Genomic DNA, 19,064 nt, shown 5'->3' with positions numbered 1-19,064 from the left:
TTGGGGACCACTGCATTCCAACAGGAGAAACTAAAGTTTAGTGAATCTGTGACTTACGTTTTCTTTCTGTCCCTCATTTTAACGACACAAACAGCAGAGAGGATCAATGAGGTCCAACCTCCAAGAAGGATCCAGAGAGCCGGTCTGGAGCGACTGATCCAGATCCGGTCTCCTCCTGGATCTGGAGTGGAGATGATGTCAACCTGGGATGTTTCCATGGTTGGAGCTCTGACTCCGTTTGGCTCTGAAACAAAGAGATGACATCATTTCCTGCCTGCTGTTCAGGACAAATGTTCTTCATGTGAGGGAGAACCTGCAGAGCAAACTCACCAACAACCAGCTGAACCGTCTCCCTGAAGTTCTTCCCAGGAATGAAGCAGCTGTACTTCCCCTCATCCTGGAGCGACACGTTCCTGATCTTTAACGTCACGTCTCCTCGTTTGAGTCCGTCTTGGTCCAGAGACACTCTCGGGATCAACGACTCTATCATAACTGTGGTCATGGTCTTCCTGTTCCGGTAAAAATACACAAAAGGGACGCGGCCCTGTGGATCCTTTGGATCGGGCTTGACTTCCAGTTTGGTCCACTCCACAGCCTGATCCTGCAGATCCTCCTCAGAGTCCAGGCGGCACGGCAGGATGACATCATCACCAGAATAAACAGACAGAAGATTTTCACCTGGAAGCAGACGGACAGGAACGACGTGTGACGACCAAGAAACCTCTAGAATCTGACAAACAGAGACGATCACAGATCAGAGTTTGATGAGTAAAATCAAAGCAGTGCAAATCCTGCGATTTGTGAATTTTAAGGGAGCTCATCCATACGTCACTATCAGAGTCCCTGATTGGTCAAAGTTCGACCTGGTTTAACTGGTCATCGATGATCGTGTGTTTTGTACGCAGAGTCTGTAAACAGTTGTAGAACTTGTAGCTACGCATGAATATGGCTGTGATTTACGCGACTTTAGATGGGCTTTTTATTGGAAGTGGCCGCATGAAGGAGCGTTGCTGAGGGAACATAGCTTCAGAGAAAAGCAGGTGTCATCAGCATAACGTTCAACAAAGACAAGTTCATGTTTTTTTAACAGGGAAAGAAAAAAAACTCGACCTTTTTTCAACCTTTAATGGCTGCAGCTTCAACCAGGAAATCTAGGATTTGTAGTTTTTCACAAAAAGTACCTTTTTAAAAATCATTTCATTATTTTTTTTCTCACAGCTTGAGAGACAATCGACATATTTTAACCAGTGTGTCATAACAAGAACAAAATGTACTAAAATGTCTCCTTGGTTCAAATGTAAAGACCATTCTGTTTGTGGTGATGTCATGTTTTGTATCCAAATATGATATTTAGTTTTCTTTCTCTGAAGTTAATCTTAAATCTAAAATAATAACAGAAAGAATAAATAAATGTATTGTTTATTATTTTCTAATGGTAAATCAAAGCATTGAGGTGTATTTTCATCCTATTAGTGATCAGTAATGGAGGAAAAACTTTGACCCTGAAATTAATTATAAACTTAAACTGTTTATTCTAGAGTGTCTGGAGAAAAGCAGATAATCAGAACTTCTGATGAGTCAGCATTAAATCATAGAATGACTCATCATCATTAAAGGATGTGGACCAGACGAAACCCTCAAAAACTACAGAAAAAAAGACAATGTTTACATTTTTCCTTTTAATGAAGAAAATCTGAACAGAATTGATGTTTTGTGAGTCTAAACATTTTATTTTAGATAAAAACACTTTATGATATAAACAACAAGCAGAAATAATCATGTGAAAAATATTGTGGTGAATTTTGCCTTTTTTAACATTTGTCTCAGACTGAAAACAATAAGAATCAGTTAACAGTTATTTTTCATAAAGACTGAAGTTTTCAATAATATTTAACAATAAAACCTAAAAAAGAACATTTATGGATTTACCGTGAACGTTTCTACAGAATAAATCCACACAAAATAAAGTCAAGACACAAAGACGATTCATCTTTAACACGTGGACAAAGATTGACGGTTCAAGACAACTGTTGCTACGGCAGCAATGACGTCAGGGTTGCCAGATATTCATGGCTTTCCAGCCCAAAAGTACCGGTACTCTAATGCAAGTGCGCAAGCGCAGTGCGGACCGCTCCTCAACAAATATAAAGCAAAATATCGAGAATTAAAAAAAAAACATATTGACGATGTAATCATAATAAAAAACAAAGTGGTTTAAAACTTTCTTTTACAAAATATTTAAAAATAAATTATTTAAAAAAAGTTTTTAAAAGAAATAAATTATTCATTGATGATAAAAATAAAAACAATTAATAATACTTCCATTCTCATAGACAGTTACTGAATGCTATAACTCCTATTTTCATTTTATTTTCCTTTGTTAGTTCATACTATTTCTTAAGGAATAACGGATGTTCATTGGTTGAAATATTTTTCTACAAGGAACAAAAAACAGCAGAACAGACCCCAAACCCGCATAAATCATGTCCACCCGCCTAAAAGCAAACTAAACCCGCAAATTCTTTGAAAAAAAGTAACGAAAGAAGCGGGAAACCGCCCAATCTGGCATCACAGTTCATGGCAGTTTCTTGTTCTTCCGGTTTGGAGCGTCCTGCTCACGTCTGCCACCTGCTGTCCGGGAGGGGAACAATCCAAACAGGTTTGCTCAAAGGTTCTCTGGAACTTCAACTCTATTGAAATTCTTTTCACATTTGCAGAATTTTCAGCTTTTGCCACAAACAGAAGAGAAGTTTCTTTCTAAGCCGCCTCTCCTCTGATCCTCTTTCTTCAGGCGGTGAAGGTGATCTGCTGAGTTTCTGTCCTGTGATCAACCATCCAACCAACATCTGAGCAGAAAACCTTCTTCTTTGCTGTTAAAGACTCTTTCTGTTCTGACTAACAATCACAGGAAGTAACTACAGGGACCGTCTACTCCATTACTTTGGTCATTACAGTTTGTAAATCAGTAGATTCACATGAATGTATAAAGTGCATCATCAATGTTTGTCTCATAAAATACTAAATACATTAAAAATACAGAATCATTTCAATTTAAAGAGACGTGTCACTTTCTAGAAACTCAGTTTAGAACTAAAGTTACAGAAAAATGACAGATTTCTCCTGGTTTGAAGAGTTCTCATTTACCTGTTTATAGTAGGGGGGGGGGGTGAACTCCAGCCCAAATGCAGCCTGTTCAATTCTTGAATCTGCTCCACCAAACTGGAACAAAAGCAGCGGGGCTTACAGAGCCGTGGCCCGCGCGGCTCTCGGCTTCTCGGACCACGCCCTGATTCACCTCATCCCTGCATACAGACAAAAGCTGAAGCTCTCCAAACCAACAGTGAGGACTTCCAAGATGTGGACCATCGAGGCTGTGGAGGAGCTTCGCACGTGTCTGGACACAACGGACTGGGATGTGTTTAGAGCTGCCACAGACAGTTTGGATGATTACACAGACACTGTGACGTCATACATCCAGTTTTGTGAAGACAGCATCATCCCAACAAAAACCAGGGTCACTTATAACAATGATAACCCCTGGTTCACACCCAGACTGAGACAGCTGAGGAAGGAGAAAGAAGCAGCCTACAGAGCGGAAGACAAAGAGAGCTATAAGGCTGCTAAGTACCAGTTCTCTAAAGAGGTGGAACAGGCGAGAGCTCGGTACAATAAACGCCTGGAAGACCAATTCTCTGTCAACGACGTCACCTCTGTTTGGAGAGGGCTTAGGCAAATCACGAACTACAAGCCCAGAGCCCAACATGCTGCTGACGACCTACAACTGGCTGAGAGGCTTAACACCTTTTATGCCAGGTTTGAGGTCCCACAACCCTCCTCCTCCCCCCTCACTGAACAGGTTTCCTCAACAACTCTGGTGCCACTTTCCTCCCCCACCACTATCACTGAGGACAGTATGACCCCCCCAGACCACCTCTCCCCCACCACTGTCCTCTCAGTGACAGAAGAGGAAGTGCTTAAGCTTTTCCGGAAGCAAAACCCACGGAAGGCTCCGGGTCCGGACGGCATCTCGCCTGCCACCCTGAAACACTGCGCAGGCGAACTGGCAGCGGTCTTCACAGACATTTTCAACACCTCCCTGGAGTCCTGCCACGTCCCGGCCTGCTTCAAACGGTCCACCATCGTCCCTGTCCCCAAGAAGCCCCGCATAACTGGCCTCAATGACTACAGGCCTGTGGCACTTACGTCTGTAGTCATGAAGTCATTCGAGCGTCTGGTCCTCCCCCACCTCAAATCCTTCACCTCCCCCCTCCTGGACCCTCTGCAGTTCGCCTACAGAGCCAATAGGTCTGTAGACGACGCTATCAACCTGGCCCTCCACTTCATCCTGCAGCACCTGGACTCCCCGGGAACCTATGCTAGGATCCTGTTCGTGGACTTCAGCTCTGCGTTCAATACCATCCTCCCCTCTCTGCTCCAGGAAAAGCTCCTCCAGCTCAACGTGCCTGACTCCACCTGTAGGTGGATTACTGACTTCCTCATGGACCGGAGGCAGTGTGTGCGGCTGGGGAAGAATGTCTCCACCACCCAATGCATCAGCACAGGAACTCCACAGGGCTGTGTACTTTCCCCTCTGCTCTTCTCCCTGTACACTAACTGCTGCACCTCCAGCCATGACTCTGTCAAACTGATCAAGTTTGCAGATGACACCACCCTCATCGGACTCATCTCTAATGATGATGAGTCTGCCTATAGGAGGGAGGTGGACCGGCTGGGTTCGTGGTGCAGCATCAACAACCTGGAGCTGAACACTCAGAAGACAGTGGAGATGATAGTGGACTTCAGGAAAGTCACAGCCCCCTCACCCCCTCTCATCCTGACAGACTCTACCATCACCATTGTGTCTGTTTCCTCGGCACCACCATCACGCAGGACCTCAAGTGGGAGCCGTCCATCTGCTCTCTCCTCAAAAAGGCCCAGCAGAGGATGTATTTCCTGCGCCAATTGAAGAAAGCCCGGCTGCCGGCCCAGATGATGGTGCAGTTCTACACGGCCATCATTGAGTCCATCCTCACCTCCTCCATTACCGTGTGGTACACTAGTGCCACAACCAGGGACATTAACAGGCTACAGCGTATTGTGCGCTCAGCAGAGAAGGTGATCGGCTGCAGCCTCCCATCTGTCCAGGAACTATATGTCTCCAGAACCCGGGAACGTGCAGGCCGGATAGCGTTGTGTTGTGTAAAAATTTTGTTGCTTACTGTTCTTCCGTTTTATGTTGCACATTTGCACCGAAACAAATTCCTACTCTGTGTAGCTACACAGAATATGGCAATAAAAACCTCTTGAATCTTGAATCTTGAATCTGGAATCAATGAGATTGCTAATCCTCATCCATGTTGGATTTTCCTGTAATTCTGGTGTCTCCCCATAGATGGCGCACTACACACACAAATCCCTTTGTTTAGGGGCAGAAAGTTCTTCTGCATTCATGTGCTGCTGGAAGATGGGTTGTTTTTCTGACCTTCCTGTGTGTTTTCAGAGTGGGACAGTCATTTTTCCCATCATTCCAGCAGCACTTGAACGCAGCATTTCTCTCAGTTGCTGTTTTTCTCTGATGGACATCAACCCATCCATTTGATTGGCTCTAAAATGACAACCAAAGTCCCAGTTTGGACAGAAAAACTCCACAGATGTTTGTTTCCGTCTATTTATTTTATATTTATATTATGGGATGGATTGATTGGTGACAGAAAGAACATGATGGCATGAAAACAATAGGAGAGAACAGAGAATGAAAGTCTAGGATTTCCATCAGGGGGCAGCAATGTTTATACAAAGGCTTTAAAAATAGAAACATTTTTGTATGAATTAGAATGATTGGTTCACCTGGAAAATTGAAAGTGAACAAACAAAAAAAAAATGACATGAATGTTGAGTCTTTCCTCCTTTTTCTAATGTTTCCAACCTTTAACCCTTGAATGAACTGTTATTGATAATGTAGGTGTAATATTGCTTTAACTTTAATTGGTGACACATTGAACGTTTTTTTACAAAAATCATTTTCTATTGTTTAGTTGTTTCAGATTCTCCTAATGCAGAATCGGTGCTTCTGCGTTTTGTTCTCCTGACGGCCTGCAGAAGCAGACAAGACCCAACAAGGTTCTACTGGAGCGCTAAAAGTCCAGACCCACAGAGAAAGACGGTACCAACTGTTGGACCTGAAATATCAAGCAGGACCGGCTTACCTGGACACTGATGTGATGAAGGAACTAGAAATGGGAATTTGGCTCTTTTGGATCCTGAACGGCTATTGGTTTAGGATTTCTTGGAGGCTTTTATTTGACCATAAGTTTAAAAAAATGAATCTTTGGGTGTTAAAAAGCCTTTCATGTGTTTTCACAAAAAGACTAAAAATGTCCAATTTTGTGTATTTACTGGTACAAAACCATTCTTTTAACACCTTAATCAAGCTTTTGTTGAACAAATCAGCATTAAAGCTAAAATAATTCCACAGAATAGAGCTAGTTTTCTAACACATCTATAGTTTTCTAATTCTGTGCATTTATTCTGCATTTGTTTATATTTCTGTCAAACATCTTATTGCACAAATTCAAAAAAGGACAAAAAAAATCTTCAAAACCACCAAATTCAACCAAACAGCATGAATGTCCTCAGTGCAGGTTGAGATCTTTAAACGTCAGCTGCTTCATCTGGGATGGACTGATCCGGTTCTTCCCTCTTCTTCATCTCAGATGGACTGATCCGGTTCTTCCCTCTTTTTCATCTTGGATGGACTGATCCGGTTCTTCCCTCTTTTTCATCTTGGATGGACTGATCCGGTTCTTCCCTCTTCTTCATCTTGGATGGACTGATCCGGTTCTTCCCTCTTCTTCATCTTGGATGGACTGATCCGGTTCTTCCTTTTGCCTTGTTTTTAAGGAGATTCTCTCTGATGGAACAGATGTTTCCAGTAAAACACAGCCTCCTCTCCATCATCTTCATCAGGCGTGGAAAGACTGAAGCAAACCCAACTAAACTCTGCCTTTCAGGAACTGTTGGTGTAGAACCAAACTGCAGAAGTCCAGGTTTGGTGACAGAAACATTGAAGAAATCAACCAGAACCTGAGGAAAACCCACAGAGAACCACAGAGAAGAACAGATGACCTGACAATGACAAACTGAACATCAGAGACTGAGGAGAAAACAAGACGATTTAAAAACTGAACAGGGTGTGACGGACAAAGAGAAACCAGGATAGAGAAAATGTTTAAATAATAAACTAAAGGACTTGATCTTTACACTGCCTTAAGCAGAAGAAGAAGTGAAGGAAGAGGCAGCAGAGGAACCAGAGGAACTGGTTCTTCAGGTGTCAGGTTTTAACTTTCTGAACATGACATCACTACAAGGAACAGGACAGAAGAATAGTTTCTGCAGGTTTATTCCTGCCTCAGACAGATGCATCATGGGACATAATCAGATCATTGTGGGTTTGTGCTTCATAAAGATCCTATTAGTAATGCAAAAATCTGTCTAAACATCAAATCAAGCATTAACAACATTTTAGATGCATATAAATGCATAAAAACATGTTTATGTCAACAATAAATTCATGTTTCTTTGTTTTGTCAATTGTGTGCAGGACATTTCTGGATCTTTAAAATTATCTAGAACTGGTTAGGGTTAGGGTTAGGGTTACATATTATTGTTACATATGTTACATATTCCTAATTTATTTTATCACTGAGAATGTTTAGTTGTCGGTGATCTGTGTCATAAAACATTTATTTCTGAAATGCCTCTTTTAAAAAAAAGAAAGCCTTGAACATGTTGACACTGATCAAACATAACAGATTAAATTGAAAAAAAAAGTTTTTCTTTTTGTCCTGATGGGGGTGTGGATAGTATAGTGGAGGGGACTAATTCTGGGAAACTGTGAGCTAATTTTGTTAACCAGAAAAAAAGATACTTATTGTTTTATTAAAATGAATACACACAATACTTCCATGATTACGACAGTACGACAGAGTTTTAGGGCCAGTTTTTAAACTTTTTGTCTTAAAGATTGAGATTTATTTATTTATTTATTTATTTATTTATTTATTTATTTATTTGGAGCCCCATTAGCTTCCACAAAGTGGTCGCTAGTCTTCCTGGGGTCCATACGCAAAAATTACATACATTATACCAATTTCACAAAACCCAAAACTGATTTTACAAAATACAGTGACTAATTCATCATATTTACCTTAAAAGCTTCACATGTTAAAATAAGTTAAAACAATTTCATTTTTACCAGCATATCAACACATAGCAACATAACATCAACAATAATACATTTCATAACAGCAAATCATTTAAATTATTAGTTATTGTAAATAGTCCATGTATCTTAGTTTTAAAATCTTTTTGAAATGATATTTGTTACTAATAAGCCTTGTCCTTACAGACACTTGATTCCATGCAACAGAAGATCTAAACAGCACTGTTCTTCTCATATAGTTAGATCTTGAAAAAGGAACAATCAAATCACCAGAGCTGACCTGACGAGTTTGGTATTGGTGACAATACCCACTGTATAAAACTTTGTTTACCAAATATTGTGGACATTTTTTAAAAATGACATTGTGCATTAAGCATTGAAGACTGAGTTGTACTTTGTCTTTTACCATCAACCAACCTAAAATGGTGTGCATCTCGTTCACATTGGTCCAAAAAGAGCAACCAAGAGCCACCCTGGCAGCTCGATTTTGGGCAAGTTGTAATTTTTTTTAGATGCCCCTGTGTCGCACTAGACCAAATGACTGGGCAATACTCCAGATGTGACAAAACCAAAGACTGTACAACTGTCCTCATGACTGAAGGAGGACAATATTGCGCACACCTCCGAGCCAGGGTGATTCCTCTGCCCATCTTGGATACTATATGATTAATCTGATCTGTCCAAGAGAGCTGATCATCTAATTTGATGCCCAGAAGCTTGGTTTTAGTCACTTGTTCAACTAAACTATTGTCAATCCTCAAATTCAGGTAACATGGTGCATTCAATAAATATTTTGTACCGAAAACGATGCATTTTGTTTTAGATGTATTAAGAACCAATTTATTCAACTTAACCCAATTGGTAACTAAATTAAGTTGATTCTGTAGGGCTGTATTGAGCTCTGGGACAGTAGCAGATTCACAGAATAAAGTTGCATCATCTGCATATAACACCACTTCTGCATTTCTAATCTCCTGGGACATATCATTTACAAACACTGAAAATAAAAGTGGACCCAAACAACTACCTTGTGGAACACCACATGACATAAACTTTGTTTCAGACAAGCTACCATTGAAGAGGACTTTCTGTGTTCTGCCATTAAGATAATTTCTTATCAGTGAAAGAGCCAACTGTGAAAACCATAACATTTTAGCTTTGCCAACAGAATATCATGGTCGATTACATCAAAAGCAGCTGTGAAATCTAAAAGTACCGCACCCACATATTTTTTATCATCCAAATGTGTTAACCACTGGTCTACCATATGTACTAATGCCGTATTGGTGTAATGAACTGGTCTGTAGGCATGCTGTGCACTAGTAAAAAGATCATTTGAGATAAAGTAGTGTAGCATTTGATTAAATATCAACCTTTCAAAAATTTTACTCAAAACAGGGAGAACATGAACTGGTCTGCAGTTTGAAGCAGTAAACTCTGACTTTTCATCCTTAATTAGAGGTATAATTTTTGATTGTTTCCATTGGTCAGGAAACACTCCACTGATCAGTGCTCTATTAAAAATATGACATATTGGTTTGTCCAAAACATTTGCAACTATTTTAAGGATTCTACCATCAATGTAATCAATACCTGGTGTTTTATCATCAGGTAATGAGAGAAGCAAATCTTGAACATTATTCTCACTAACAGTGTCGAACACCAAGGAACAAGCTTTATTTTCCATTATCAATTGAATATTTTGACAAGGAGAGCTTATATCCTGTGCTACCATAGAGGATCTCAGCTTTTCAACTTTGTTAATGAAAAAGTCATTCAAATGATTGGCAATATCAAATGGTTTACTGACAATAATGCCACCACTTTGCATATTCAAATTAAAAGTCTTTTTTTTTTTGCACATCAGTTCTTGTAACACTTTCCACAATCTTTTACTGTCATTCATGGAACCACAAATTTTTTGTCCAAAATATTCTTTCTTTTTCAAAAAGTTTAATTTTGTAACTTTATTCCTTAATATGCGATAGTTTGTATAATCCTCTAAATGTTTAGAATTGGAAGCCACCTTTTTTGCGTTGTCTCTCCGCTTCATGAGTGATAATAATTCCTCATCTAACCATGGAGCACTATTACTTTTTACTGTTCTTTTACGAAGTGGAGCATGTTTCTCAACAATCTTTCCGAAAGTTGCCATAAAAGTGTTCAAAGAAGCATTTACATCAATTTCCTGCACAACTGTAGACCAATTCGAACTTTTGATTTCATCAATAAATAGATTGGGATTAAAATGTTTATAGGATCTGCGATACATGATTCTTCCACCGGATTTAGGCATTTTTGTTTGCTTTGTAATGGCTATCAAATTATGATCAGAACACCCTACTCCAATAGAAACTGCCTGGGAGCATAAATCAGGAACGTTAGTGTAAATGTGATCTATACAGGTTGATTTAGATGAATTATCCATAGCAATTCTAGTTGGTTGTGTCATGACCTGTTTAAGATTACATGTATTAGCCATTGTAATGATCTTTTCAAACAAAAAACTTTTTTTTGAAAACCAGTCTATATTAAAGTCCCCAAGAAGAAACATTTCCCCACATTTATTTGAGACCATTTCCATATTTTCACATATTTTTTGTAAGTATTCTGCATTGGAGCTAGGTGGTCTGTAACAACAACCGACCAGTGTTGGTTTACTAAATGGAAGATTAATTTGCAACCATATTACTTCGATGTCTCTGCTCATTAACTCTGATTTTAGGGTAGCAACAATATTCTCCTTTACATAGAATGCTACTCCTCCACCATTTTGATTCCTATCTCTTCTGTATAATCTGTACCCATCAACATTTAGCATTGAGTTTTCAAAAGTACTATCTAGGCGTGTTTCAGATAAGGCTAAGACATGAATATTTTCAGTCAAACATATTTGTGTGATTTCATTAATCTTGTTTCTCAAGCTACATATATTTAAGTGTGCTAAAACTATACCTAGATTAAAGTGGAAGAGAGCACACAGAGCAGCAGGTGAACGCCAGCAGCAGCAGAGCAGACTAACATGATTTAGTTAAACTGGTGAGCTGAATGTTTATTGAAAACGTTCCAATTGTTTGGAAGCACTTTTTTTTAATTTACGATTTATTAATGTTTTATGTATTGATGGATGGTTACAGCAACAAACAGAGCAGCATCTTCTCAGAAAAAAAGATCCAGACCAGAAACCCACCAGGGTTCATCTTTTTTGTGGACAGAGAGTCACATGACAGACGGTCGTCCTCTTGTGTCTCCAGAACTAATCAGACCAACAGACTTAGTTACAGGTTGAGGAAAGGTTGAAGCCTCATCTGCTGAGACTCTCTCTGGTTTTTGAAAGAGATGGGATGTCTTCAGACCAGGGGAGGTTTCTGACCCTACATGAAAAAAACAAAGGATGTTAGAAACTGCACATTCCTGCAGATCAGAATAAATTGGACTTTGAGTCAAAGCAGGAGATTATTTTGAAAGGAAGACCAACAGTTACGGATTCTACAGACAACGGGACAGAAGAATCGGTCATTTCAGGCAGAGTGGTACAGACGAAAAGACTGGCGTATGGACTTTATTTACAAGTAAAGGTAAGACGATAATAAGGTTTGTGCTTTTTTCTATGCTGCAGTTTGTATATGAAAAAAACACGTTGAAATGATATTTTAAACAAAACACGTTAACTGTTGTCAATCAAATGGTGAATAAGTTACTCAGTATGGTTCATATGTTTGTAAATCTGACTGACGTCAGTGCCTCACCAGCCATTAACCTCACTGCTCGTCAGAAGTATGGGGAGATACCAGCGACATACCTTTGTTTAGGTGCAGAAAGTTCTTCCGCATTTTTGCAACCTGTCACCCTGTCATTGTGGCTGTCAACAAGGAATTTTAGATTTTCTCCACGCGCAAGCAACCCGAGATTTGACCCCACCTATGATCATCAATTTTACCTGCTAGTAAGTCACCGCCTTAAAGATAGGAAGTATTCAATATCTCAAATGTGCTAAGGCGTCAAATGGCTAAATAGCAGCAGCTCCGTCTTCCAGTCTCAGTCACGGTTCATGATGTCTGCAGAGTTCTGTTCTGTTTCTGCTTCTTGTCTGTGGATTTCTGCATGTGTGTGGTTCTGGTTTTGTTCACATGTTGAAGGTAAGGTGCTATATAAACTCACCATGAGGATGATGAGTTTATATAGCACCCCTACAACTCCATGCTGTAATGACAACGATGGAAAATTCTTTAATGAATCTTTGCACTCCGTGCATTTCCCCCCCCGTCCTTTTTATTTTTATAAAAATGAGAATATCTGCCGACACAAACTTAGACATACGAGAATTCAAGAATTGTAATTAATTAAGATGGAAAAAATATTAATTGAATCAGAGTAATATGACATTTAGTTAGAAAAATGTATAAATTTGAGTTGTATTAACAATTATTGAGTTTTATAGACATGAAATTAGGTTGAATAAATTTAACTCAATTACTTGTTACCAATAGAAGTAATTCATTTACGATATATATATATATATATATATATATATGCCCTAACCCTAACCCACAAGGAAAATGAAAATAAGATCAGAAACTTGTATGTTTACTTTGTCTGTTCTTTTTCTCCAAGCAGAAACTCTTTCTTTTGCTGATGATGCAGCCGTGTTACTTTTTTGATGGACGTATAATCTTCATACGCCGTCATTAAAATCTCAGACTCCGTCCGAATCATGAACCACGATTGAACCAGGAAGACCAAACCCGAGCATTTATTCTTAGCAGGTACTAGAGCTACAGGTTTCTCCAGCTCCACCTTGCCCCACCCTGAAGAAGGTGGAGAAGCAGACTAAACTTGACTAAACTTGAGCAAAGACACTTGCTCTTTCACATAACTGCACAAGCCTGAGGTCTGTTTCATCCACAGTTCAGTCATGATGTCTGCAACGTTCTCGTCTGTTTCTGCTTCTTGTCTGTGGATTTCTGCATGTGTGTGGTTCTGGTTCTGTTCACATGTTGAAGGTAAGTTCATGAATGTTCTGTTCTTTAGTTCAACTCTGGAGAAAAGTTTCTGTTTGATGTTTAGAAACTTCCACCTTTTATGGTGGCGGTTCTTTCTAAAGACTATTCAATGAACTAACGTCTGAATTTGGAGAAAGTTTGATGGATTCAGACACAAAATGATGACAATCTGGAAGATTGGACACACGGTTACTTTCTAAGTGGAACTTTTTATTTTCTTTGTAAATTTAAAAGTGAAAGTCTGTTAGATTTCTGCAAAAATTTCACATCTGAACATATTATTATTTAAAAAAAAACTCTGCAGAAAAGACATCACACTGATGCACACTTACACTGGTGCTGCAATTCTCCTGAAACAGTCATCCATCTTTATTTGTTGAAGTGTTTTGGCAGAAGTTTGTGATTTCATTCATGACTAAATTGATTTTTGTGTTATTTTATTCTGGAATGATGTCTTGTTGGGTCTAATATTAAAGATGATGCCAAAGGAATCTGGTATAGCTTTTAAGTATCTCATTTTGGCCAAATTTCTTATCTTAACCACGTTTCATTGTATTCTTTTCTTAAATAAATCTGTACATTAATAGTTTTCTAGTTCTGAGAAGCAAAAAGTGATCAGAACCGTCTGTATGTGAAAGATTCAATGTTTTGTTGTAAAGTATAACCCACTGGCTTATTTCTAATTCTATTCTTGTTTTTTATATCTGAATGTGAAATTTGCAATTGTTCTCTTATTGTATCACCTCAATGTGAATCTCTGTAAAACAGCATAAATTATTGAGAAAAAAAGAACAGGTTATGATTTGAGGAGATGGCTTTTGATGATTTGGATTTTCAGGGGGGAGATTATGCTAGCTCTCACGGTAAGTTTGAGGCTAAGGAAGTTGATAAGCTCAGCTTTCGGTTCCAGAAATGGAGGTATGTTTCAGGGTAGGTCAAGTTGCCATGGCAACTCATGCTCTGAACATAACCTGGTCTGGAGCAAATTTAATTGAAGGTTAGTTTGTTTACAGAGAGGTGAAGCAGCATGGAGTGTCCATTTGAAGATGATTTAGTGGATGAAGAAGCTCAGATAATACTTTTTCCACCATGAGAGGGTGATAAGACCACATATGGATGTTGGAAAGATACACTTTATACTTTGATCTAACTTAATTATTTGCTTCAGTTAAGATAAATCAATTTTTTTGTTAGGTCAGTTTAAAAATTACACAATTATTTTCCTTTCATTCAAATTAATTTAATTAAGTAGGTGTAACTTTGGTGCTGCTGTTAGATCGGCACCGCATGGGATTCTGGGATACCATTCCCTTTGCCTGTCTGGACGGATTTTGGTTTAAGTGTGGGTTTTTGACCAAATGTGTTTAGTTGTTTAGCTGTTTTACTGTGTTTTACTGAGTTATTTATACTGTTATACTTAATTCTTTCTGCACCATGAGTGGGAGGGAGGGAGAGGATGAGGTTATTTAGGACCACTAATGTGATATGGTGTAAGGTTTTGTGAAAAGAGTCTTATTGTTACATTCATTTTATTGTTATAAAAATAAGAATATCTGCAGGCTCAAATTTAGACAATAAATTAAGATGGCAAAACATTTAATTGAATTGGAGTAATATGACATTTAGTATATATATGTATATATGCGTCACAATGAAAATAGTAATGAGATAGAAACTTGTATGTTTACTTTGTCTGTTCTTTTTCTACACGCAGAAACTCTTTCTTTTGCTGATGATGCAGCCGTGTTACTTTTTTGATGGTCTCATAATCTTTATACGGCATCATTAAAACCTCAGACTCCGTCTCACTGAAGTATAGCGCTTTCTTTTTTTACCACACGTTTCCATGGTGACTCCAGAAATCGGCGATCCATTGACAATGTCTTTATGAACCTGCTGTGCACGCCCATTAACCCAGGGTTACCAAGTCGAGCGTAATTACGCTAACTCATATCCGGTCTTTTGGAACCGACATACCCAGAGTAAGCAAGTTCAGGCGGAAAGTCAGGCTAGTTTAACCCTTGTGCTATCTTAGATGACCCCCCCCCCCCCCCCCCCCTTCCATTGACGTGTTCTCCCTACCATGACAAAGGTGGATAAAGGTGGAAAGATTTCATGTAATTCATGGACACCAGTGAAGATCACAAATCATTGAAGAAAAAAGGTTCAGAGCACTGTCTATTGGGTCTAGATGACCCAACTCCCAATGTTAAAGGGCCTAGGATAGCACAAGGGTTACACGTGCTTCCTGGAAAAACCCTCTGGTTTTAATTTTGTTGTCACTCAGTTGGCTTTCAGTCTTTGATCAGAGGCGTGGCCTATTAGACAGTGATCGTTCAAGGTTTGAAAGCAGCAGCTCCGTCTTCTTGTTTCAGTCATGGTTCAACAATTTTTGCAGCAACATTCTGGTCTGTTTCTGCTTCTTCTCTGCAGAATTGTTGAAAGTTTGTTTCAATGTATTCAGACAAACAGAAAATGTTGAAAATGTGGAAGATTTGACACACAGTTACTTTGTGCGTGGAACTTTTATTTCTTTATTTAATTTAAAGGTAAAAGACTGTTAAATTTGAACCAAAACTTCTGCTGTGAATCTTTCCAAACCATGTTTTAGTTTGTTTTCCTCAAATGTTCCTCAGAAACTGAGTATTCAGTCAGTGATCAAAGACTTTAAAGTAGAAACTGTTTTGGTAGAAATGAGGTGAAAGACTGAAAACATTTGACTAAATGAATAATCATCAGGAATCATTGATTGAAATGTGTCTTTAGATAGAATTAGAAAAGACTATTGCTTTAATCCTCTTTACTCATTTCTGGATTGGATTCTAGTTTGGATTGGACTTTTATTTTGAAAGGATTTGTCTTTGGTCCAATCAAAGTCACATGTCCTTTGGTCTGATATCTATGTGGACAGAAATACTTTGGATCTTTTAGAAGCAGAAATCAAACATTGAGAAGACATTTTCACTTGGAGGTAAAGACTCAGATTTAGAAAAGTTTCTTCCTGTTTTCTTTGTTTCCAGGTGAACCAATCATTGCTGCTCCTGGTGATGATGTCATCCTGCAGATCCTCCTGGACTCTCAGGAGGATCTGCAGGAACAGATTGTGGAGTGGATCAAACTGGACATGAAGCTTTTTGTGTTTCTGTACTGGAGAAGGAAGATCATAACTGAACACATGAGCGAGTCGTTTATCCCGAGAGTGTCTCTGGACCAAGACGGACTAAAACGAGGAGACGTGACGTTAAAGATCAGGAACGTGTCGCTCCAGGATGAGGGGAAGTACAGCTGCTTCATTCCTGGGAAGAACTTCAGGGAGACGGTTCAGCTGGTTGTTGGTGAGTTTGCTCTGCAGGTTCTCCCTCACATGAAGAACATTTGTCCTGAACAGCAGGCAGGAAATGATGTCATCTCTTTGTTTCAGAGCCAAACGGAGTCAGAGCTCCAACCATGGAAACATCCCAGGTTGACATCATCTCCACTCCAGATCCAGGAGGAGACCGGATCTGGATCAGTCGCTCCAGACCGGCTCTCTGGATCCTTCTTGGACTTTTTCCCTCAGTGATCCTCTCTGCTGTTTGTGTTTGTGTCTGTCAGAGGAAACAACCAGAAGTGAGTCCTGAATTCTCTGGTCTCTCATCTTTCTGCAGGAATCTTCAGTTTCTAACATCCTTTGTTTTCTTCATGTAGGGTCAGAATCCTCCTCTGGTCTGAAGACATCCCAGCTATACAATACATTATTGGTCCTCTTGAGGATCAATGAATACACATTGCTGCCACGTGTTGGCACTACATACTTATCACATTCACTTTAGGTGGATGGAAGCTAATATGTGAAGACGTGACGATGCTCTGGTTAGACCTGCTTTTGCCTGAGGATCGGTGCTCCTTCAGTCATTTTGAAGAACTTCTTACAGTTCTCAACACAAAATCTCTGAACATGTGCTTCATAAAGTCTGAAGGTCTGAGCCGGATTTCAATGGTTCCAGGCGTTTCAGGATCACAGATGTTCGGTTTAAACTATGTTGGTTTGAACCGTTCAGAGTTTGATGTAATGAGTTTGGTCCAGCTGTTCTTTGATGCCGTGTCTGGTTTTCTGTTCAGCTGGAAGCTTGTAGCTGGAACGTTTAGACGTTCTCCTCATGTGGTTCCTCTGCAGCAGCTCTGATAGTTCAGTTCTTCAGAGGTCTGGAAGTCAAGAGACCACTATAGTTGAGACGTTTACCAACAAATCCATTGATTGAAATGGCCTTTTAACTTGAGCTATGGAAAATCAGTCATACAGCCACCTCAATGGGCGTTGTGAAATGGAACGTACCATTAAGTGTGGTAAGTGTGACCCGAAGTATAAGTAAGGCTAATGAACGCTATACGTACTTATGATATAGGGTGATGCTACCATACACAACACTTTAGTCATTACTAAGGTTGAAAACGATAAACTAAGTTAAAAAGGTTACTAGTATGTTTCCTTAAAGATACGATAAGTAACGATATGATAAGAAATGATACAATAAGAAACGATAAAAGATACGATACGATAAGTAAAAATACGTTAAGTAACGATATGTTAAGAAATGATACGATAAGAAACGATATAAGGTACGATACGATAAGTAAAAATACGTTAAGTAATGATACAATAAGTAACAATATGATAAGAAATGATACAATAAGAAACGATAAAAGATACGATACGATAAGTAACAATACGTTAAGTAACGATACAATAAGAAACGATATAAGATACGATACGATAAGTAACAATACGTTAAGTAACGATACAATTAGAAACGATATAAGATATGATAAGTAACGATACGATAAGTAACAATACGTTAAGTAACGATACGTTAAGTAATGATACAATAAGTAACAATATGATAAGAAAAGATCAAATAAGATAAAATGTGTCTTTATTGTCACTGTCCACTTGGACAATGACAAAGTACTCACAGTTACAGTACAAAAAACAAATCTAACAAAGTATCATATAAAAATGTCATTATTTAAATACTTAAAAAAGTAGATATGCATATTTACATTTACACATAAATTTCTACATTGAGAAGTAGAGTAAAGACGAGAAGTATCAAAGTTCTCGTGGGAATAGTTGTTTTGCCCATCCCCCTGTTATGTAACAACTTAAAGGTATCAACTCTGCACCTGCAAGGGTGGGGATGTTAGGTCACACACACAGACCGACACGTTTTACACAGCTAAAACAGCTGGGGGTCAAATTGACCCCAAAGGAACACAGATGTAGCAAAAAATGTTTAGCACATTGAAAAAGAAATCATGATAATTTTATGCTTAAGCAGTCATCCCCATCAAATTAGGAAAAATCATGAAGTAAAAATTAAAAAGTTAACTACTATTTTTGAATGACATACATTGAATTGGGGTCAGATTGATCCCAGGGATAAAAGGAGGGTTCAGGAGAACATGGAGAATTGAGCCTTCATGTCCTAAACGTTGCTGATGGAAATCCTAGACTTTCATTCTCTGTTCTCTCCTATTGTTTTCATGCCATCATGTTCTTTCTGTCACCAATCAATCCATCCCATAATATCCCCATTGAAAAGAAATAGATGGAAACAAACATCTGTGGAGTTTTTCTGTCCAAACTGGGACTTTGGTTGTCATTTTAGAGCCAATCACATGGATGGGTTGATGTCCATCAGAGAAAAACAGCAACTGAGAGAAATGCTGCGTTCAAGTGCTGCTGGAATGATGGGAAAAATGACTGTCCCACTCTGAAAACACACAGGAAGGTCAGAAAAACAACCCATCTTCCAGCAGCACATGAATGCAGAAGAACTTTCTGCCCCTAAACAAAGGGA

The 19,064-nt window shown here is 39.0% G+C and overlaps 2 protein-coding genes across 9 annotated transcripts in view; one reads left to right on the top strand and one right to left on the bottom strand.

Moving 5' to 3' along the window:
* The window catches only part of LOC101161542 (myelin-oligodendrocyte glycoprotein-like), a 48,482-nt gene extending 46,406 nt beyond the window's left edge, over positions 1-2,076 (bottom strand). For 4 of the 8 annotated variants that reach the window (XR_002875258.2, XR_013650852.1, XR_002875260.2 and 1 more), the window contains exons 1-3: positions 1,930-2,061; positions 331-678; positions 58-244 (exon numbers count right to left, since the gene is read on the bottom strand). Coding sequence is in view for 4 of the 8 variants with exons in the window: in XM_078935842.1 (XP_078791968.1) it covers positions 119-244; positions 331-678; positions 1,930-1,990 (535 nt within the window). In the remaining 4 variants the exon portion in view is untranslated. Of the gene's footprint in view, positions 1-57; positions 245-330; positions 679-1,929 lie in introns of all 8 variants that reach the window. The other 4 variants (XM_023965979.2, XM_023965980.2, XM_078935842.1 and 1 more) reach the window with 3 other exon arrangements.
* Positions 2,077-13,040: 10,964 nt separating this feature from the next.
* On the top strand, positions 13,041-17,924 carry LOC110014836 (myelin-oligodendrocyte glycoprotein-like). Its single transcript, XM_023965994.2, has 4 exons — positions 13,041-13,224; positions 16,245-16,559; positions 16,646-16,833; positions 16,912-17,924. The coding sequence occupies exons 1-4, from the start codon at positions 13,137-13,139 to the stop codon at positions 16,933-16,935; spliced, it is 615 nt and encodes a 204-aa protein (XP_023821762.1). The 5' UTR covers positions 13,041-13,136; the 3' UTR covers positions 16,936-17,924.
* The last annotated feature ends 1,140 nt before the right edge of the window (positions 17,925-19,064 follow it).

Source organism: Oryzias latipes, chromosome 18, assembly GCF_053564925.1.
Source record: "Oryzias latipes strain Hd-rR chromosome 18, Olatipes_Hd-rR_3.1".
Taxonomy (NCBI): domain Eukaryota; kingdom Metazoa; phylum Chordata; class Actinopteri; order Beloniformes; family Adrianichthyidae; genus Oryzias; species Oryzias latipes.
This window is presented reverse-complemented; position numbering and strand designations above follow the sequence as displayed.

Bases quoted from the DNA above. Each gene is read 5' to 3' on its own strand.
- LOC110014836 (XM_023965994.2), top strand. From the start codon at position 13,137: ATGATGTCTGCAACGTTCTCGTCTGTTTCTGCTTCTTGTCTGTGGATT. The intron at 13,225-16,244 runs GTAAGTTCATGA...CTTTGTTTCCAG, and splicing joins GTTCTGTTCACATGTTGAAG to GTGAACCAATCATTGCTGCT. The intron at 16,560-16,645 runs GTGAGTTTGCTC...TCTTTGTTTCAG, and splicing joins GACGGTTCAGCTGGTTGTTG to AGCCAAACGGAGTCAGAGCT.